The sequence below is a fragment of the Labeo rohita genome, chromosome 17 (assembly GCF_022985175.1).
Source record: "Labeo rohita strain BAU-BD-2019 chromosome 17, IGBB_LRoh.1.0, whole genome shotgun sequence".
In the NCBI taxonomy this organism is placed as follows: domain Eukaryota; kingdom Metazoa; phylum Chordata; class Actinopteri; order Cypriniformes; family Cyprinidae; genus Labeo; species Labeo rohita.
Window position 1 is genome coordinate 18,547,087 of NC_066885.1, and position 23,321 is coordinate 18,570,407.

General features: G+C 34.8%; 1 protein-coding gene across 1 annotated transcript in view; it reads left to right on the top strand.

Moving 5' to 3' along the window:
• mdga2a (MAM domain containing glycosylphosphatidylinositol anchor 2a) overlaps nt 1-23,321 on the top strand; it is a 194,019-nt gene that overhangs the window by 100,787 nt on the left and 69,911 nt on the right. Inside the window, exons 7-8 of the mRNA XM_051133144.1 lie at nt 6,196-6,525; nt 10,801-11,094. Coding sequence (XP_050989101.1) covers nt 6,196-6,525; nt 10,801-11,094 — 624 coding nt within the window. The remainder of the gene's footprint in view (nt 1-6,195; nt 6,526-10,800; nt 11,095-23,321) is intronic.

Consider the following 23,321-nt stretch of genomic DNA (forward strand, 5'->3'; position numbering starts at 1 on the left):
AAATTGGTCTTTAAATTTGTTCAGGCCAGGACTCAGAGGTGAAGTTGCACACGTGAAGTTTGGGGCAAATCAGACATTTTGTGGCTGAGCTACAACACCTATTTCCATGGCGAAAAATCTAAATTTGTCAGGGTACCACGGACACACCCTTTAACAAAAACTCAAGATCTTTGCAATTTAAAGGAGAAGTCCACTTCCAGAACAACAATTTACAAATAATTTACTCACCCCCTTGTCATCCAAGATGTTCATGTCTTTCTGTCTTCAGTTGTAAAGAAATTACGGTTTTTGAGTAAAACATTTCAGGATTTTTCTTGATATAATGGACTTTAATTGTGCCCCCGATTTTGAACTTCCAAAATGTAGTTTAAATGCAGCTTCAAAGGGCTCTAAATGATCCCAGCCGAGGAAGAAGGGTCCTATCTAGCGAAACGATCAGTCATTTTTTTCGAAAAATAAAAATTTGTATACTTTTTAAGCACAAAAGCACGCGTAGCACAGGCTCCACAGGTCGTTCTTGAACGATTCATTCATTTTGAACGAATCTTTAATGTGACTCGCGAAGAACAAGCGTTCTCGGGGAGTGATTCGTTCAGTCGCGCATGCGCAATATCCTATTAGGTTCTGTACTGGAATTAGTTCACCTGTTTCAAGTCTTCTGGTTTTTCGAGTCGTTCGTTCATCTTATGGGTCTGTCACGTGATGCTGATTTTGCTAAAATGAGCGAAATGACTTGAAAAAAGATTTGTTCATTTTGCTGAACGAGACTCAAACGTCCGAGTCGGTAAAATGATCCGAACTTCCCATCACTACTACGAACCATGTCTAAGTTCATCGTCTCTGTACTCCGGCTAAAAAAGGTTGAGTATGGCGAAAAACTCTTATTACATCTTATTTTCCCCTACAACTTCAGAATCATCCGACACATTGTACCTTTTTGTTTGTAAACAGCGTTTGACTTACTTGCACTTTCTTAGTCTTTGCGCTTTCGCTTTGTAAACACTAGGTCTGTGGTTTCACCTACATTCGGCGTGACCTTTCACCATGATTCAATAGTACGTAACGTCGTGAACGCGCATGCCAGAACCTGTGCTACACGACCTTTTGTGCTTAAAAAAAGTATACACATTTTTATTTCCCGAAAAAAATGACAGATTGTTTCGCTAGATAAGACCCTTCTTCCTCAGCTGGGATCGTTTAGAGCCCTTTGAAGCTGCATTTAAACTACATTTTGGAAGTTTAAAATCGGGGGCACAACTGAAGTCTGAATATGAAGAAAAATCCTGAAATGCTTTCCTCAAAAACCATAATTTCTTTACGACTGAAGACAGAAAGACAAGGGATGTTGGATGACAAGGGGGTGAGTAAATTATTTGTGAATTGTTGTTCTGGAAGTGGACTTCTCCTTTAACATTGCAAAGGCCTTTAGATTAGACTGACCAAATATAATATTGATGTCATTAAATCTTTATGAGGAGTCTGTTAGAGTCTAAAACATGCCAGTTGCCAGCAGGTGGCGCTATGAGTATAAGTGAATAAAATGTAGATCAGACATTATATAGCTGAATTATAACAACTTCCTTTTACATGGCGAATCATTGAAGTTTGTCAGGCCACTACGGACACACCCTTCAACAAAAACTCACTCAAGATCTTCGCAATTTAACGTCACAAAGTTCTTTAGATTACACTGACCAAATTTGGTGTTGATCTGAATACATCTTTAGGTAGATTTTATTTAAATACAATGCCTGAAAATGGCAAATATGGCACAAAACTTGCCGGGAAAAAAAAAAAAAACAGACTTCGTACAGAGGGATTTTTTTATGGGTGTTGGTGTGTTGCATGTGTTTACCATATTTTGTACATGTGAAACAAAGCCCAAGGGACATTTTGTCCATTTCTGAAAGCCGTATCAGATGTAAATAGTTTTACATGAGTTTGAGCATGTGACTCATTTTGGAGAAGAAGAAAAAGAAGCTGAGCAATTCCAATAGGTTCCTAAAAAGGGTCCCTAAAAATATTTCTTCAATAGCAGATCATGGAGACATTTTTGTCCTTCCACGATCAAAAATCGTGATATCACACACCCTTAACACACACACTCACACACTCATAATACAACAATACAATACCACCAGGAATATAAGGGAAGTAATTAGTTCTGTACTAAGTGTTGATTTCATGTTGACTGTAAATAAAAGACCCATTTTTCTTGAGAACAGCAGGATGCTGTTTCAGTTTATTTACTGTGCGGTTTTAACCCGTAAAGATCCTAGAATAGCTGCTGTTCGGTCTAGTGTGGCTTATTTCTTAGTTATTTCTGAATATGAGACACAATGCACAAGATCTCTCAATCCAACCCTGCAAAGATTCACTCATTAGCATGTGTGGAGTGGTGTGCGAGAGTGTGGAAAGTGTGTGTCATGTCACGCCGTTCTTACATCACTTCCAGTGTTGTATATGTCGGTATGGTTGAGTCAGAGTTCTTCTCAATGTCAGTGTCAAAGGACTGAGGTTCTGTGAAAGGAGTCGTCTGTTCTCTCTGAACAGAGAAAGAACGTGACTCCCTGACAATCCCTCATCTAAATAATATCACGTGTTTAGTATCTAGAGGGGCCCTCTGTTTATTTCTCACCTTATAGTAGGGTGATTGTGGGGTGGTGTATTTTAAGATCCAGCTTTATTTGTGCTGTATTCACAGGCTGAGATGATAGTCACTCACCTCCATCCCCTGAAAATAGCCTGTGTGTATTTTATTAACATTTTTTGTTTAGTGATTTTTATGTCATTGGCTTGTCACAGTGATAATGGTTTGAAAAGCAGTGGTGTGAATGAATTGGGGGAATGCGTCGTACATTAAACTGTTTTGAAATTACATTAGGCAAAGACCTTTTAGCTATGTAAACTGACGCACTGCATTTAATGCATCATTAACCTTGCAGTACAAATCTCATATGAAGAGATTAACACACTTTATGATGAGAAATGTCCAGTGTGTTACTGCTTCTTGAGCAAACTGATATTTTATAAGATGAAAGTGCTTTCATAAATGGGTGTTTCTTCAGCGCCAGGCTTTAACGTACCAGGAATTGATGAAAACTAACACTGTATATAAACGTCATAATGAAACTATTTTAACTAAATATTTAATGTAAAAATACAAATACGTAATAAGAAACAACTTAATATTTTATCATACTTCTATATTTGCTCCTTTTAAATATACTTTTATTTGAAAAATCAGTTTATAAAGAGACAGTCTTTTCAGCAGAGCATTTTATGTGTGAAGTAAATCAAGATTCATTAGCAAAATATTTTTTATTAAATACATTTTAAATGTGTTAATATTAGGGCTGTCATGATTCCTCAATTCAATCCGAGAACTCAATTTTAAAAAATCCTCAATTACATTTTGCCCATGTTGAGTAACCGGCAAAATACCGGAAGTGACGCATTCCACGGACCAGATTCCATGAAATGAATTATTTGACTATTGACTGCATGATATTAAACCCATTTAAAAATCATAATAAAGCATAATGCTATTATGAATTCACAAATGCTATGATTGAGTTAAATAAATATATGCAATGTAGGTTTAATATATGCACTTTAATTATTTACAAGTGTGAAGAGCAGCTCCATTCACAGTAAATGCTGCTCCACACAACCAGTTATTACTTGCATGTGTAGAGCGTCTCAAACTCCATCCAGGGTTCCCACGGGTCCTTGAAATCCTTGAAAGTTTGTGAATCTGACAAAAAAAACATTTCAAGGCCGTGGAAAGTTAATGAAAATAAACATACATCGATACAGGTCCTTGAAAGTGCTTGAATTTATTTTGTGCAAGAAGTTTTCTGGAAAAAATTCCATATTATTCCCTCCAGTCCGCTAATGTTATTTCGCCAGCACTTCGTGGCCTATGCTTACTAGCTTGCTTGATTTACCTTAGTTAGGGTGACCATATGTCCTCTTTTACCCGGACATGTCCTCTTTTTGGACCTAAAAAATGCGTCCGGCTGGGATTTCTAAATTGCCCAAAATATCCGGTATTCGGCTTTTGCTTTCTACAGTCGCTGTTCATTGTGTGCGTTTTTTGTATTAAAGCCCTATGCAGGACTGTTTTCTTGATCCTGCTCCCGCTGAATTTCTGGTCATTACCACCTGCTCACGCAATCATTCTAATATTGAATATAATTTTCACACGTTAGGAAGCCGCTATCGTATGTATGCTGAGTATTTAAATCTCTTTTGAATGAGCAGCTATTCACTTTCACTTTTAATTTCGCGATCACGCGCACTCTGTATAAAGGGAGCACATCTTACAAGATCACATATGAGCACATTATATGCTGATTTTGCATTCTACCTGTGATAAAACTGTGCAAGATTTTGTTATGGCCACTGGTAGGAAGCCTTTTAGCTGTGTTTATGATCAATCTGCACAAGGGTGACTGTAAAATATATATTTTAGGTACGGAAATGAAATATTTTGAGTTTTGATGTGGGATATGGTCATTGTGCTGCTTTGGGGCTTTTTAATCCCCCTCAAATAGAATATCAGATCTCTGTCATATGGTCAAAAATATATATATATTTTTTTTTGCATAGTTGCGTTTGATACATGAAAACTCTAATAATGTATGTTACAAGGTTGAAATGTGTCCCCACATTAAGTCCTTAAATTTGAGGTTATTGAACCTAAAAAAATTCTTGAAAGGTCCTTGAATTTGAAGTTAACCAAGGTGTGGGAACCCTCTCCATCTCTGCATATTGTTTGGGTTTGTTATAAAGTTCATCTGGGAATGCAACAGGTGCAATTACATCAGATTTGTAAGGTAAATCATTTATAAACCTAGCAAACCCAATATCTTTCTCAGTATGCTAACTGTTCATCACGATTTCAAAATAAAAAAGTTTAAACCCCCCTGTGAGTTTACACTTTTTGATATCCACATTTTAAAGAAATTTGACTGTAGCATCTCTGTTGTAAAAATGGCCAGATATTAAAGATTAAGTGGACATTTGAATGAAATGTTTTTTAGTCAATATTAAACAAGGATTAGATTGTGCAGTAAAGTGTAAAAACAATCGTCAGGCCATTGATGCCCTCTTGCATTCATTTGTTATAACACATAATGTACATTAGCTCTATTTTTTTATAATATATTATGTATTTTAACAGTTTTGTCAATAAAACCATATCATTATTTGCTTTTGATACCTTATTTAAACTAATTATAATTGCCTCATTGGTATTATTTATGTATTTTAAGTAATTTTAAAGGCTGTTTTTCTGTCAGGTCTATTTATATTACTACAAAAAATTAACTATAATTATCTAATTACTTGATTAATTGTCAGAATAAACAACTGATTACTCAATTACCAAAATAATCATTAGTGACATCCCTGATTAATACAATAATTTAATTTTAAATCAAGGTGTAATTTTGTAAAATTATGTAAAAAAGTGTGTGCATTATGTAAAGGATAATCAACAGCTTGGTGTGCATTGAAGGATTTTAAATGCATGACACGGAGGCAAAGAACCACCCGTCGTGAACTGCATTTAAAATCCTTTAATGCACGCCAAGCCGTTGATTATCACTGTTATTCCATGGTCATTTGCCAAGTTATAGACAAGTTAAAACTAGTATTGCTCTTTGCAGCGCAATATTGGACTGAATGGGTAAAAATTACGGTTATTTTTGTCAGTTACGGCACGTAACTAACTTTAATTGATGCACATTAATATAGAACGGTGATTAAATTGACTTACTACCTGTGCATTAAATTGTTTTACTGCATACCTGCCAGCCAATCAGAATCCCGTATTTGGACAGACTATGGAATAATTGTGTTTATTTAGCATACATGAAATGTTACCCTTTCCATCAATGTCATTTCCACCACTGAATGCTAATAAACAAATAATATTACTTGAGATGTGGTGGAAATGATACTGTGGTGGAAAAAAGGGGGGAAGAAAATTATAAAAACGACCAAATTCTCATGTGAAGCATGTGTGTTTAATGGTGGCCAATTGAAATAAATTATTGAAAGTATGTCTTAAGACTTATTTTTTTAAAAAGCTGAAAGAGACGAAATTGCACAAAGTTGAAGAAATAACCTCATGACTTGAATTTTTCATTAATGTTAAATCCGTCGCATTTCATTCTGTTCACACAGCTCTGAAGAAGGGCCGGTTCTGGATCACACCCGACCCCTATCATAATGACGACAACATTCAGATCGGCAGAGAGGTGAAGATATCCTGTCAGGTGGAGGCCACACCGCCTGAGGAGCTGATGTTCAGCTGGCTGAAGAACGGCCGTCCACTGCGTAGCTCAGAGCGCATGGTCATTACCCAGACTGACCCAGACGTTGCCCCAGGAACCACAAACCTGGACATCATCGACCTCAAGTTTACTGACTTTGGCACTTACACCTGTGTGGCCTCACTAAAGAACGGAGGGATACCAGAGATCAGCATAGACGTCAACATCTCCTCCACTACTGGTGAGTTATTTTTACCCTATTTTTTAAATGATTAAATCCTATTTTTTAAAAAGGTAATTACTGTTTTTTCTGTTTTGGGACAGTTTTAACAATTTAATCATCTTTAAGATGGCATATTAATTTATTTTGCATTGCGTTTCATACATTTAATATGCCAAAATCTTTTGTTTTTTCTGGCTACATTTTATTTGAATTTTATTTATTTTCATATTGATATTTGCCCACACTACATATCCAGATGACTACCCTAGGATGGAATCCATAACACCATTTAATATTAAATAATAAAATAACATAATGATAACTCTCATGATGTATTAATCAAGCAGCTTTATTTTAGTATTATTTATATACTATTACAACATTTATTAATATTTTGAATCAGGTTTTATATATATATATATATATATTCAGTTATTTTACTTTTATTTTGTTTCAGAAATTGTGTTATGTACTTTTTAATTTTTGTAGTTTTTATATTTATATTTCACTTTAATTTTTATTTAAGTTTAATCATTGTGGTGTTTCAACATCCACTTATTTATTTCAGTTAGTTTTAGTTTTTATACTGTATTTTAATGCTGCTTCATTTAATTTACCAAAACCAATTTTTTATAGTTTTAGTTTTAATTAACAATAACAATACTGTAATCAGGGCATACGCAGATGTATATACCTGAAGCTGTTAAATAATAACGCCATGAGGATTCAAAAAGATTTACTGAGAACATCACTCTTTGAATTTCCATGTTTTAACGAGCTTGGCACTTACATTAACATGGATTTATTAATTATAAATACAAATTAATTAGAAATCATGCATGCATTACTGAGTAAAAGAAAAAAAATGCAGTGTAAATGGGGTTAATGGTAGGATGTCAAGACTCTTCGGTACAACTTCAAAATTATTTATTATTGAGATCAGTTTTTTACGGTGATTACATTTGTTATTGTTTCACAGACTGTTTCAGCACATTACGGTTTTATAGCTTTAATAAAACAAAATAATCTCAGCCACCCCCACTGATGACATTTTAATGATACAAATGTCAATCTGAAAGGTTTTTTCATTTTTTTCCATCACAAAACATAGATAATGCTGTTTCAGTATTTTTTATGTAGCCAAAATGGGTAATGTGATTTATTTTCTGACTCATTTCATTATGCAAAATATTCTATGTTTGTTTGTTTGTTTGTTTGTTTGCCCTGGGTCTGCTAAAGAAGTCATGCTTAATCAACCTGCAGACACAAGATCTCTCTCCCACCAGGCTCCCTGCAGTTGCAATCGGAAATATATTCAGCATTGTTCTACTCTTTTTTTTTTTTTTTTGTCCTATACTCATTACCATCCGTTCATATAAATCTGTCTTTCCCCCTCACCTTATGTAGGAGAGAAGATAGATTTGTCTTTTATCTCCAAAGGAGAAAAATATCTTTTTTTTCTTCACTGTACAGTATTTATCTGTCTTTGTCATCATCTTTCATATCCCGCATTTCTTACGTGCATGATAGGTTTCATTATGACAGTCCGTTTCTTCTACTGTATAAAGTTTTTCCTACTTTTTAAAAGAATCCCAGAAGAACACACTTATCCTCACTGTCCAACTAGGGCCCTTGTTTTCATGCAGGTCTTTTATTAATGGCGTTGAGCTTGTGAACTGGGCCGTGGAGACTTGGACACTTCATGTCCATATGCTTTGTGTACAGTAAAGTCAGATTCATGTTTAATGGAAAGGGCCTGTGTGGCACCCCAGTGGCTAATTTCAGAGGAACTGGTGTTTCTGTGGCATTGTTGAAGACGTCTTCAGTTTGCCCTGTTTCACAGAGCATGGTATCACATCAACCTGACCCCGCGGTTTCAGAGGTCTGGACTCAATCAAAATAGTTGGTGGAAAGTGTTCTGGTCAAATTGTTCAGTCATTTGGGGATTTGATGTGGAAAACTCACATTCCCTAGCACCCTGACGTCCTGAGTGCCTGTCAGCATTTCAAGGAACGGTACAGGTTGAATACAAGGTTGGGTCGGTCAATAGTATTTGTGTGTTACAACAGAAAATTAGCTTGTTTCATCTCTTAGTTAAAGAAGAAACTCTTACAATGTAAGTAAATCAGGCCAGGCAATAAACATTAAAGTGATAGTTCACCCAAAAATGTCTTTAATTACTCACCCTCATGTCATTCCAAACCCGTAAGACCTTCATTCATCTCGAAACACAAATTAGATATTTTTTCAACGCACCTACCGCATTCAAGGCCCAGAAAGTAGTAAGGATGTCATTAAAACAGTCCATGTGACATTAGTCACAACAAAAATAATGACTTTATTCAACAATTTTAACTCTTTTGTGTTTGGAATGACATGAGGTAGAGAACTTAATCAGAGAATTTTCATTTTTAGGTGCATTTTTATCTGTTTATAGTCACAAATATAGCATGACGGGTATTATATGTGTTGACTTAAGACTAGTAGAAGTAGTAGAATAGCTTACTAACCTTGTCTGTGTAAAATGATATTCAATCTTTTGTCATCATGACAGTGCAACAGAGATAAAGCCTGTAAACCCAGTAACCTTCGCACAGTGTCCGTGCTAGGATACCAAGAAGAAAGGTGACAACATCCTTGTTTACATGTAGCTGAGGCGGTGGTTTGCCAGACTGTTGTCTGGAATCAGCAGAAGAACATAAACCTTGTCTCCTTCCTGCTGTCTGCATACGTTTATGATGTCTGACGGTGAAAACCAGCCAGAAACGTCGTTACCTGACACCTGGTGGCTGACAGGATGTCGTTGTTGATGTACTGGCAAAACCAATATAGATATTATGTCTGTGACAAATAACTAGACGTTTATTGGCCTAGAATGGTAGTCACAGATTGCAAAAATGGTGAGTTAGACAAAATTATAGTTTAAAAATAAAAAAGTTGAACATAAGTAATTTATAAATAATAAACTATTATATTCAGTTAAATATAATTTTATATTATGTGACACTAAAGATTGGAGTGATGGCTTTTAAATATGCTTCTTCGCAATTACAGGGATAAATATACTTTACTGTCTGTATAATAACAAAAACATATATTTCAGTGAAAAAAAAGAGTCCAAAACTCTTAGTTGCAACATTTTGAACATTTTTTTGATAACCAAATGAAGGCATTAAACATTTGTTTTAAATCAAATGAAAATTCAACCCTTTTATTTTTTGGAAAACAAACAGAGGTTTACTGTTAAAACTAATACATGGAAGAAAACTTGTGTGAATATTCTGTTAAAAAAGTTTTAATAATAATTGTAGAAGTTTTTTCTACAATCAAGTGGTTAATTTGGTTGTAATATTTATTTTTATCATTTAATTGAAATGTATGAAGACGTACATTATACTGTACAAAAGTAATACAAGAGTAATATATTTCTGTTACACGTTAAACCGTACTTTTATTTTGACAGGTTGCCGTGGAGTTTCTCTGTGTATACAGTATAACGATGCTAGTTTTCTCAAATGAAACGCTAAAATTCACATGAAGTGACTCTCGCAGCAGCTCTGGAGCCATTCATAGATACAGAGCCAAGCGGAACATGCAGGATTCATATCTAAACCGTCTTCTTGCGTTTTAATATTTACAGACATTAGTCCATATCACGATTCGAATTAAGTGACAGACCCAATTTTGATTTATGCATCCAAAAATGGACGAATTCCATTGCATTCCGCGCTATAGAGTAAATTCCGGTTTTATGAGTGGACTCTGCCATCCCGTCCGCGTGTTCGCGGCGGAGAAATTGTAGACCATGTAGAGACAGAAATGACATGTCGTCGTGTAAATAAGATAAATAACATAAGAGCATTTAATGTGTTTAATAAAAGAACAAGGTATAGACCTGTTCTATAGGAAAGGTAATAGAACAGGAAATGAAAGGAAATGATCTGGCGCTATATATAAAAAAATAAAATAAAATTAACTTGAGGGAAAACATTGCCTTTCAAACAGCTCCACCTGTATTGATCTGCTACCGGTTTTTATATATGCTACTTGTGCAGCAGCAGTATGTCTTAAATACTCACAGTACCATATCGACGTATGCATTGGCAGTAGCAAGCGTAGCAGATCTGTTCCACCAAGACCAAATTCATTAACACTGTCAAATCCATTACCGTCCATTACCAACATTGCTTTAAGGGCTTGTGTTTTGTACACCCCATTTTTGTGCAGTAAAATGATCCATTGTAATTTTTGATATCTCATTGATCATTGTAATCGTCATCTGCTCTCTTCTAGTTCCACCAAACCTGACCGTCCCACAAGAAAAGTCCCCTTTGCTCTCTCAGGAGGGCGACACAGTAGAGCTGCAGTGCCTGGTCTCCGGCAAACCCAAACCCATCATCCTATGGTCCCGTGCTGATAAAGAAGCACCCATGCCGGATGGAAACATGCAGACCGAAAGCTACGACGGAGTTCTCCGCATCGTCAATGTCTCCCGAGAGATGGCCGGCACATACCGCTGCCAAACCAGCCAGTACAACGGCTTCAACGTCAAACCCAGAGAGGCCATCATGGAGCTCATAGTGCTGTGTAAGTAATGGATGTGTTTGTTGCTCATGCACTTTAGCTGGACCTAATTAACTTACATTCAAGCTAGAACATACGTTTCTGTTGTGGTTGATTGGCAAACCATTAATTTTCTGTAGAAATAAATGAAAAAAGTATAGGGACATCATTAATTGTAATTACAGACAACCTTGGTGAACGCTGCACGTTGGCGATCTTTTCTGCATGTCTCATTAAGACTCACAGATTCAATTAACGCAGGTGCAGAGGTTAATGCAATGTAATGCATTCCGTATTATCATAGCATAGCATAAATGAATTGCTGAAGAGGACTTTGACTCAAAAAATACAGGCACGTGAGAGGGTCAGATGTGAGTGTTAACAATCATTTATGAGGGAAGTGCAAAACATGTTTTCTTATTCTCGCCTTTCATAAAATATCAAATTATAGTCATCGTACATATGAGATGTATTGGTACACTTCACTTGAAGTATCTGAAGAGATTGTAATTAAGTGTCTGGCATTTTACAGATGTCAGAAAGATCTGTTATTTCCCATAATGCACCTGTCAGCTTGTTAATAACTTGCACGCTAATGGACATGTGTTAGAAACAACAATGGCATATGAAGCTCCCAAGGCAGATTGCGTGTAGTCCTTTATCCAGCTGGCCTTGTAAAAGCGTATTATTCTCAACCACCGCTCTTACATGTACTGTATGTCACGACAGTTCAACTTTGTAAAAGAACCGCATTTCGAATGCTTTTCATGCTTTTTTAAAGAAGAAAATAGTTGAAATGACCTCTGCGTATGCCATAATTAACAATGCATTGTGCTAGAAGACAGATTTCATTTAAAACGTGCGCTTGAAGGAACACAATGTAGCGTCGGCTGTAAAGCGCTCGGCACTTGAAGATATAATTGCTAAAACTGTATAGATCCACAAAAATTCTGGCTTGAATTTTAAATAACACTTCACAATACTATCTTGTGTCAGCATTTTACTTCTCTAATGTCAACAGACTCTCTTTTTGTCTAGAGGGTCAGATTGGTCTGAAATAGCCTTTGTGTATTTCCTGTTGTGCTCTGAGTCAGTGATTTTGTTTGTTAGTCACGATTCACTGCTTTTATTTTGTTTCTCTGTAATTGCCCGCTCTCCCTGAGCTTTGTCTTTTGTTACACCCTACTATGAATTCAGCATGTGTGATCATTATGCCCTATTTAGGTGAATCAAATAATCCTGACCTTTGCATATTGCACTGGCTTAGTGAAAACTAATGAACACAAGATCTGGTAAGTACTGTAGACCGTCTCGTGAAATTTGCTTAGACCCATCGTACTTTGCTCTAGGATTATTATTATTATTTTTGCATAAAAAGAAAGCTTGTTTGAAATCGAATAATTTTCTTGGTGAGGGAAACACTTGTCACTTGCTTTTGGGGCAATGATGTTATAATTCAAAACTCAAACTCTACTCTCCAGTGAAGCATTTTGTCACAGATGACTGTTATAATCTTGGCAGTTCCATTTTGTACGTATTTATGCAGACAGCAGCACTTTTGTCCTTGAGAAATTTTCTCATACTTCACCAAAACATGAGAATTTTATAATCATTTCACTTCTGAGGAAAACAAACAGAGATATTTCGAAGAATATACTATTTTCTTTTTTTAAAGCATTTACAATGAATGGAGACTTTTTAAGCTTCAAGAAGGACACAAAAACACTGGGAAAGAATCATAAAAGCAACTTAGACTCATTGGAAAAATGTGTCCATTTGCAGAATTTCTGTAAAATTACAGTATATTACATTGTTTAACAACATATTCAAAGTGAAATACCCAGCAAGTGGTGCTACAAAATGTCTTCAGTTTTATCCAAAACAAATAAACGTGAATCTGGTGTTTTATTATCTTGGTTCTCGTACGTATTGTAGCAGTTCAGATATGTAATGGCTTTAAAGGGTTAGTTTATTTCAGAATTAAAATTTCCACAAAATTTACTTCCAAGACGAGCGTGTGTGGTCAAAAAGTATATACATTTTTATTTTTTTATCGTTTTTTTTAAATAAGACCCTTATTTCTCGGCTGGGATTGTGTAGAGCCATTTGAAGCTGCATTGAAACTGCAATTTCATATATGGGACTATATGGAGAAAAATCCTGGAATGTTTTCCTTAAAAACCTTAATTTCTTTTTGACTGAAGTAGTGGTAATTTCGTCAATGAAAAGTATGATGAAAAAATGTTCATTGACAAGCTTTTTTCCCCATGACTAAGACAAGACGAAGACAAGAAGTCAATAAGGTCAATGAACAAACACTATGTCAACATGCACTTTCATTGATGAAAGTCGAGACTAAAATGTATTCAAAACCTATCTTTATTTTCGCTAAAGAAAAGAAGACAAAATGTTATTGCGGACTGCTTTCCACGCCTCTACTACTCGAGCTTTCGCGTGTGGTTGCCAGATAGAGTTCAAATCCCCAAATCAGAGCTTCCCTGTTGCAAGTTTACATTTTCTGTCCTGTGTTTTGCTTATTTTAAGCAATCTGGCAACCATGCGCACATGCTCCCTCCTCCCTCCCTCCATGCTCGGAACGACGATGATCTGAAAACACCAACAAACAAGCTGGAGTTTAGCTATCTAAAGGAAATCATCATTCAGCCGGTCTGTGTTCTGTCATGAGATCTCAACTATATTGTTTGTGATTGCGGTTACTGAATAAGTGCATTTAACTGCTGTTGTTTTAATAGAGGAACATAGGCTATTGCAATTTGGAATTATTGGAATTGCTATTAGGAATTAGACTGTTATAATATTTTTTGTTTGTTTTATAATTTTTATACATTATAGTTTTCATAATGTAGATAGAGAGAGCACATAAGTCTTTGGTGTTCATTTTTATAATAAAAAGCCTATAATAAATCAGTACACTGGATGAGGTAAATTAAACCAAGTCTACGAGTTGACATTCTATTGATTTGAAAAATCATTTTAATCAGTTTAACAATTATACAGCATGACGAAAATGTTACTAAGATTTCATTGACTAAAACCTGACTAAATTGTTCAAACATTTTGGTTGACTAAACAAAAACAGGGCAAGGTTGACTAAATATGATAACTAAAATGTACACATGAGTAAGACTAAGATTAAATTAAAAATGGCTGTCAAATTAATTACTTAACGGTTAATTAATAATAATCTTATTGCTAAAATGTCAAGTTTTCATTGACTAAAACTAGACTAAAATGTTGAGACTTTTAGTCGATTAAAACTTGACTAAACCTAAATTGGGTAAGGTTGACTAAATATGATAAAAACTAACAAGGACATCTAACACGGGACTAAAACTAAGACTAAAATTGAAAATAGCTTACAAAATTAACACTAGACTGAAGAAAGAAAGACATGAACATTTTGGATGACATGGGGTGAGTTTTTTGGATGATGTGGGAGTGAGCTAATCCTTTAAGTGAGGAACAGCCCAAAAATTTGAAGTTAATATTCATTCAACATCTTAACAACCAGCCTAGCTCCCCTCAATGTGTTCGTGAGAGAAGTAGTGTTGTCTAATTTGTGAACGAAACATACATTTGAGTCAGATCTTTTCATTGATTTGAATGATTCACTGACAGATCAGACCTCATCTGTTTTTTCTGATTCAGCTCATTGATTTAGTGATTCGGTCACAGCAGTTCTTGTGCCAACAGCTCACTAGAGTGTATTTCTCCAACAAAACCACTGTATGATTCATAAGATCTGGAATACAGCCCAGGACCACTTTTATGGTTCATTTGCCTCCTTTTTGAAACTCGAAATCTCCCCATTCATTGTAAGTACACTGAAAAAAAAAAAACCAGTACATTATTTCCCATTTCTCTTTTTGTGTAGCCAGAACAAGCAAAGTCAACCATGTTGACATGAGTATGATTAAGCGAACAGAATTTTTATTTTTGTGTACTGTCTCTTTAAGCACATCCTTTAAATCTCCAGCCATATATGTTACACGTCTCCCTGTTAGTAGTAGTCTAATGACAGATACAAGCTCTTTAGCAAAGCCATCATTTCCTGCTCAGCAGAAGCCCAGCTAGCATAAGCATTAGCCGCTGAAAGACTGACTGTATTTGATGACTCATTCTCCACCAATCTAACTTATGTCATCTCTCCCTGTGTGATAAAGGCTGCTTCCTCCCCCTCCGTCACAGACAGAATGATTGCAGTTGAATAGTCGAGGGGGGGTCCAGAGGTAATCCTAATGCTGCAGTCATTACTTGCAGAAGTCCAAGGCACAAATGTATGCCAGTGGATAATGTCTGCTTATGTCTGTGACAGCTGAACGGGTCCTGCAGCAAGAGCTAGAACTGCGGGGGCGGAGACAGACAGAGAGAGAGAAGGAGAGCGAGAGACAGGGAGAGAAAAAGAGAGAGAGAGAGAGGAAAGGTGGGATAAAAGAAGCATGAAGACAGATCCTGAAAGGCTGAGGGAGGAAAGGATAGAGGCAGAATGATGACAGGGCAAGTGAAAGCGTGGAGAGTGTACAGAGTGAGCATGTTTGTGCGAGTAAGTGAGGAGGGGGTTTGTTGTCCATCAGGGAGATTGCCCTGGATTTCGCTCCGTCAAAGCGCTTCAAATCTGCATTACTTTGTTATATTGGTAATAAAATGAAACTCGCCCCTCACGTCCCAGAACAAATAGTGCAGAGGTTAATGCTTGAAGGCCATCTGCTAACTTACCCTTTGGATTTTCCCCTTTTTCATCGCCATTTAATCAGGATAATATCATTTCTGGACAGAATTAAAAGCTGAACAGTTGAAGCTCATTTCTGGACAGTATATACATCCATCTGGACTATTACTTTGCTTTGACTTTTGACTTGCATAGACCTATTTAATTTGCCATCATGGTGGAAAAGACAAGAAAATAGTTAAAGGAGAAGTCCACTTCTAAAACAAAGATTCACATATAGTGTACTCACCCCCTTGTCATCCGAGATGTTTTTTGAGGAAAACATGTCAGCATTTTTCTAGATATAATGGACCGCTATGGTGCCCCAATTTTGAACTTCCACAAATGCGGTTTCAAACAATCCCAAATGCAGTTGTAAATGATCCCAGCCGAGGAAGAAGGGTCTTATCTAGCATAACGATCAGTTATCTTGTCTTACTCTGCCATGACAGTTAGGGTATGTCCAAAAACTCCCATCTCATGTTCTCCCTCAACTTCAAAATCACCCTATATTCCTGTTTTACCTTTTTTGTTAAGGGTGTTTGATCTTCTTTGCATGTTCACCTTGCAAAGACTGGGTCGGTACTTCTGCAGCGATGTAGGATGATTTTGAAATGATTTTTGAAGTTTAGGGAGAAAATATGATTGGAGTTTTTCGACATACCCTAACTGTCTTGAGACAAAACATAGGAGTTCAAGTAGAGCATGGCAAGACGAGCATTTAAGATTAAAAAGTATTTAAATTGTATGTTTTTAATGAAAATAACCGATCGTTTCGCTAGATAAGAACCTTCTTCCTCAGCTGGGATCGTTTACAACCGCATTTGGATTCGTTTGAAGCCGCATTTAAACTGCATTTTGGAAGTTCAAACTCGGGGGCACCATATCAGTCCATTATATGCAGTGTTGGGAAGGTTACTTTGGAAATGTAATAGGTTACAGATTACAAGTTACTTGATTTAAAATGTAATAAGTAGTGTAACTATTCAATTACTTTATTAAAGTAATGTAACTTATTACTTTTAATTACTTTTTGATTACTTTTCTAAATTTCTAATTTTTTCAACTGTTAATCATTTTGAAACATTTAAACCAGGCAGAGTTAAACTTACAGTAGCTTACTAGTTTGTTAGTTATCTTATAATCCATTACAATGTACAAAAAAAAAAAATGTTGAAATATTTGAACACAAAGCAGCTGTTTGTAAATGAAACAATTTTAGGGCAAGTCCGTAACACCAGGATGACAGAATTAAGAAATTGTACTTATAATCATAATATTGAATTAAAAAAAAAATATTTTATTAGCTAACAAAGGATGACAGAATTAAGAAATTGTCCAATAATATTGAAAGCTTCCGCTAACAAAACGCAAAAATTATCAAGCATATAGCACTGACTTTTTTTTTTTACTTATATTTTTGGTCTTTTTATGCCTTTTATTGTGATAGGACAGTAGAGAGATGACAGGAAAGAGCTGGAAGGAGAGAGGGGATCGGGATCAGCAAAGGACCTCGAGATGGGAATCGAACTCGGGTCACCATGAGCACAGTTGTGCTATATGTCATAACAAGATCATAATATAAATAACATCATAACAACAAATAGCTATGATACTGGGTTTGAAATCAAATGTTTGCATAGTTATGACAGAAAACACTAGCATCTAACAATGCCTCGGAAAAAACAATCTTAAAAAATAAAGTTTATGCATAAACCCAAATAGGAAATAAAATAGTTATTGAATAAGCATGTGTCCTGTTCTGTGTCCTAAACTCCTGAAACATTGGTGTCTCATTTTAGAGCAGTTAATGCAATTTAAAAGAAGTCAATTAAATCTGTAAGTGGGGGTGGGTGTGTGAAAAAATTCAGATGTAATCCCCTATCACTGGCATCTTCCAATCACTGGCATTTTTCAAAAGTAACTAATTTAATTACATATTTTTTCTCAGTAACTGTAACTAATTACAATTATTTTATTATTATTTATTATTTTGTAATTAAATTACGTAATTTCATTACATGTAACTAGTTACTCCCCAACACTGATTATATGGAGAAAAATGCTGAAATGTTTTCCTCAAAAAACATAATTTCTTTACGAATGAAGAAAAAAAGACATGAACATTTTGGATGACAAGGGGGTGGCTACGTTATATGTGAATCCTTGTTTTGAAAGTGGACTTCTCCTTTAAATTATTTTGCAGTATTTATAAATTATTATTATACATTTCTCATTTAATATTCTTTAAAATGTAATTTATTCCTGTGTCCATGGCCGTAGCCAGCCATGAGGTCAGCGAGTTTCCAAACTATTTATGATAAAAAATTTTCTCTGAATCACTAAGTTGCTGTTTAAAACTCCTCATATAAGTGTCTGCATGTATAATTGAGTTTAAACAGTTTGCAAGAATGTTTAGTGTCCGTGGTGTGAAAACGATTGCTGTGATGCTGACAGAGTGAACAAGGCTTGACAGAGTTGTGAGTAAGGGTGCAGGCGCATACTTGTTGCCAGATCCAGCTATTATAAGCATCTTTGGACTTGTCTTTTCAACTTAATTTGACACGTTAGTAAGTTAATAAAGTGGGAAGTTGCAGCTTGGGGTTTTATAGATAAAGAAAAAGATTTTATTTGTTTTCATAGCAATATCTGGCAACACTGCATTGCTGGTACTTACAGTAAACTGACAGTAATAAAAAGAAAGGCCATGGACAGGTTATTGCTGACAGGATATCACATTTGGTAAGGCAAACGCAAAAAACATCATGATATTATCTGTCAGAAATGTTATCAATGCTATCAAAACAGTAGCTCTGAACATTAGTACACAGATGTGTAGAACAAGAAGGTTACAGAGTGATAAAATATGCAAATAGTAGCCATGAAGACGTCTATGCTATTTCATTCAGTATTTAGTAGTTACATTTTCATTCTAGAGTCATTCTAAAAACAGTCATAAGACAAAGACAAACGTATCATCTACAGTTGTCAACATTTGAAGTGGATCAAAACCTTTCATCAAAGTTGTCCTAAAACCAAAACAATACCTGTTCTCATCTTAGATCAACTTAGATGAACTTTTTTCATCCACTTCCAATGTTGACTACTGTATATACAGGCATTCTACAAAACTGGTTCAAAGTCAGAGTTGGAAACATCTTGGGAAAAAAACTGTCTTTTTTCACAAATTATTTATGTATGCAAATTGTATAATATTCAAGGTACACATTTCTAGTTATTGTACAGTTAATTCTCATTCTGTGTTTTCAGAATGTTTATATTAGGAATATTTTTCCTCTCCCTGAATTTGTCACAACCAAAACAAAACACAAAACAGGTTTTGTTTAGACCTACCTTGTAAATATATTTTTTGCTATTTTATTAAAAAGTCTTGCAACATGGGGCCGTGCATTATCATGCTGCAACATGAGGTGATGGTCGTGGATGAATGGCACAACAATGGGCCTCAGGATCTCGTCACGGTATCTCTGCGCATTCAAAATGCCTTTAATAAAATGCACCTGTGTTCGTTGTCCATAACATACACCTGCTCATACCATAACCCCACTGCCACCATGGGCCACTCGATCCACAACGTTGACATCAGCAAACCACTCACCCACACAACACCATACACGTTGTCTGCCATCTGCGCTGTACAGTGAAAACCGGGATTCATCCGTGAAGAGAACACCTCTCCAAAGTGCCAGATGGCATCGAATGTGAGCATCTGCCCACTCAAGTCAGTTACGATGACGAACTGCAGCCTGATGAGGACGACGAACATGCAGATGAGCTTCCCTGAGACGGTTTCTGACAGTTTGTGCAGAAATTCTTTGGTTGTGCAAACCGATTGTTGCAGCAGCTGTCCGGGTGACTGGTCTCAGACGATCTTGGAGGTGAAGATGCTGGATGGTCCTGGGCTGGTGTGGTTACACGTGGTCTGCGGTTGTGAGTCCGGTTGGATGTACTGCCAAATTCTCTGAAACACCTTTGGAGACGGCTTATGGTAAAGAAATGAACATTCAATTCACGGGCAACAGCTCTGGTGGACTTTCCTGCAGTCAGCATGCCAATTACACACTCCCTCAAAACTTACGACATCTGTGGCATTGTGCTGTGTGATAAAACTGCACATTTTAGAGTGGCCTTTTATTGTGGCCAGCCTAAGGCACACCTGTGCAATAATCATCCTGTCTAATCAGCATCTTGATATGCCACACCTGTGAGGTGGATGGATTATCTCGGCAAAGGAGAAGTGCTCACTAACACAGATTTGGACAGATTCGTGAACAATATTTGTCTTAGATCTTTGAGTTCAGCTCATGAAAAATGGGGGCAAAAACAAAAGTGTTGCGTTTATAATTTTGGTCACTGTAGCTCAAAGATGCTAATCAGCACATGGTTAGCTAGCATAGTTCTGAGTTGTACCCAGCTGTACACATATAAAAACTAAATGTTATGGAATAACACCCAAAAAAGTGTGCTTAATTGCAAAAAAAAAGGTGTTTGGTAGTGACGTTCCTTAAAGTTACACACAGATTTTCAGACTTTTGAACACATTTTTCAAAACGATGGTGCCAGCTATGAGAGAGAGGGGCACAGGAATATTTCCTGTTCAGCCAATGGACTAAAACATAGTGTTTTGGTAGTGACATGAAAATGCAGGACATGTTTTTTATGATTTAAGTTTCATGATTTACAAAGAAAACATAAAATAAATAGTTTTTAGAACTTTACTTTTTTAAAAAAAATCAAAAAGGTATTTTTAAAAACAACAATGGAATAAAATGCAAACATTTTTTCAGTTTTGTTTTCACAAGTTGAAATTTAGGGGTTTAGCCACCTCCCAACTGAAAGTACCCAAAAATGATAATTTTATAAGCTTTTTTTTAGATTTCAGTATATAATAGAATGATCTTAGTAAACATCTAAGATTTTTTTTTCAAATGCTTTTTAAATGTGTTTGTACCAGTTCTGTAGAATGGCCCATATGACATGTTTGTAGGAGTTGTTATAACTATGCATTTTAATTCTTACACCACTCACCATCATAAATAAAAGTATTTTTTGTTCACAGTGTAACCCAGAGCTAGGTGAAGGATTGTAAACACCATATTTATTGTAACACAAGTGACATGTGCATCATCTAGCCCGAAACTCAGTCTCACTCTGTCCGCGGACCATCAGACCATCCTTACTGTTTAGCCCTGTAGATAAAAACAAGGCTTTGAAGGACATTGTGCAGTTGTTCAATAGCCTGCACTGTGTAAAGGTCTTAAATCATGTCTAATTTTCACAACCTGTGTTTTTTTCCTCTTCTAATTTTTTTTGGAAAGACATTTTTTAATGATCTCAGCTGTCTTTACCTATTGTGCCATTCTGAGTCATTCATGCCTCTTTTCCATGGACTTAGACATTGACCTATTAAAAAGGAACTATTCAGTGTGAAATGAAGTGCTTGTGAATAGCTTAACAGATCTATATGTCATGTGACTGCTGTGTGAGTGTGTCACCATGATTACATTTCTTCAGTTTAGTGACAGCCATTCAGCCAGTCAAAAGCTGCAATATAAGTTTGCATTATCTTTTCATCACGAAGGATGAGTTTGATCTCCATAGAAATCTCTGCTCGTGGCTCTGACGATAACAAGACGACCCCAGCATCATCCTCTCCGCATGCATAGCTCTCAGCCTCCTGTTAGCATTCGGTTTAATTGCTCCTCAAAAACCACAACTCGCTCTAGCGCTCGGGCTGACTGCAACTGACCTTGAACTCCTGCTCTGATGAAACGCTAGGTTGAAAATGAACCGCCTCAGGACATCTGAAGAGGAACAGACCATCATTTGCACGATGAGTCTGCGTCCGGCTTTGGAGATGAAATCTTCCTTGCTCATGTGGACTATTGTTGACTCTGGTTTAAAGGTGAAGCGTGTCATTTCTTTGATATTCAAATACTTTCTCGCAGCTTGTTTATGGAAATAGTGATTAGTAATCATTCGTAGACTCATTTCTCCAGAAAATGTAAAACCTCTGGCTCTGTATTGCTATCAACTGAAGCAAAGATAGAGACAGACTGTGATATATAAAGATGTAATTATGTGAAATTAAGACTTTATTTCTCACAGCATTGAGATATATTTGAAATTGTGATATGTGAAATCATATTGGGAGTTGTTAAATATACTGGGAAACATAATATTGTGATTTTGAGAAATAAAGTTGCAATTATAAGTGAGAACATCTTGTGAAATATAAAGTCACAACTACGAAAAATAAAAGTTGCAGTTGTCACAATTATGGGAAATACTAAAAATATGAAATAATTTTAATCATATTTTATTTTATCATATTTTATCTTATTTCATTTTATCATATCTTATTTTATTTTATCAGATTTTATTAGATTTCGTTTAATCTCATTTTATCATATGTTTTATTTTATTTTATATTTTATTTTATCAGATTTTATTTGCTATAATTGTATCGAATTTTATTTTATTTTATTTTATCTAATTTTATCAGATTTTATTTTTATCTTCTTTTTTTGTTTTATCATATCTTATTTTATCTTATTTTATTTCATCATATTTTGTTTTATCAGATTTTATATCTTATTTTATCTTATTTAATTTTGTTTTAAATCTAATTTATTGTATATTTCATTTAATCTAATTTTATCAGATTTTATTTTTATCACCTTTTTTGTTTTATCATATCTTATTTTATTTATCATATTTTATCATATCTTATTTTATTTTATCAGATTTTATTTTTGTCTTCTTTTTTTGTTTTATTGTATCTTATTTTATTTAATCTTATATTGTTTTATCAGATTTTATTATATTTTATCTTATTTAATTTTGTCTTTAATCTAATTTATTATATATTTCATTTAATCAAATTTTATCAGATTTTATTTATATCACCTTTTTGTTTTATCATATCTTATTTTATTTATCATATTTTATTATATCTTATTTTATTTTATCTGATTTTATTTATCATTATCTTATTTGATCTTATTTAATCATTTCTTCAATCTAATTTATCATATATTTAATTTAATCTAATTTTTATTTTTTGTTTTATCATATCTTATTTTATTTTACCTTATTTTATCAGATTTTATTTTTAGCATCTTTTTTGTTTTATCATTTTTTATTTTATTTGTAATATTTTATGTTATCATCTTTATTTTATTATATCTAATTTCATCTTATTTAATTTATTTTATCAGGTTTTCTTTTATCTAATTTTATGATATATTTTAGTTTTATTTTATTTTATTACTTTTTTAGCTATTTTATTATATATTTTACTTTGTCTAATTTTATCATATATTATTTTTAACATCTTTTTTGTTTTATCATGTCTTATTTGAATTTATTTAATTTAATTTTATCATATGTTCTTTTATCTAATTTTTATTTATTTTTATTTTATTTTATTTTATTTTAGCTAATAATGACCTGATATGTAAATTAATCTTGTACTGTCAGAAAATGTTGGTGTATTTGA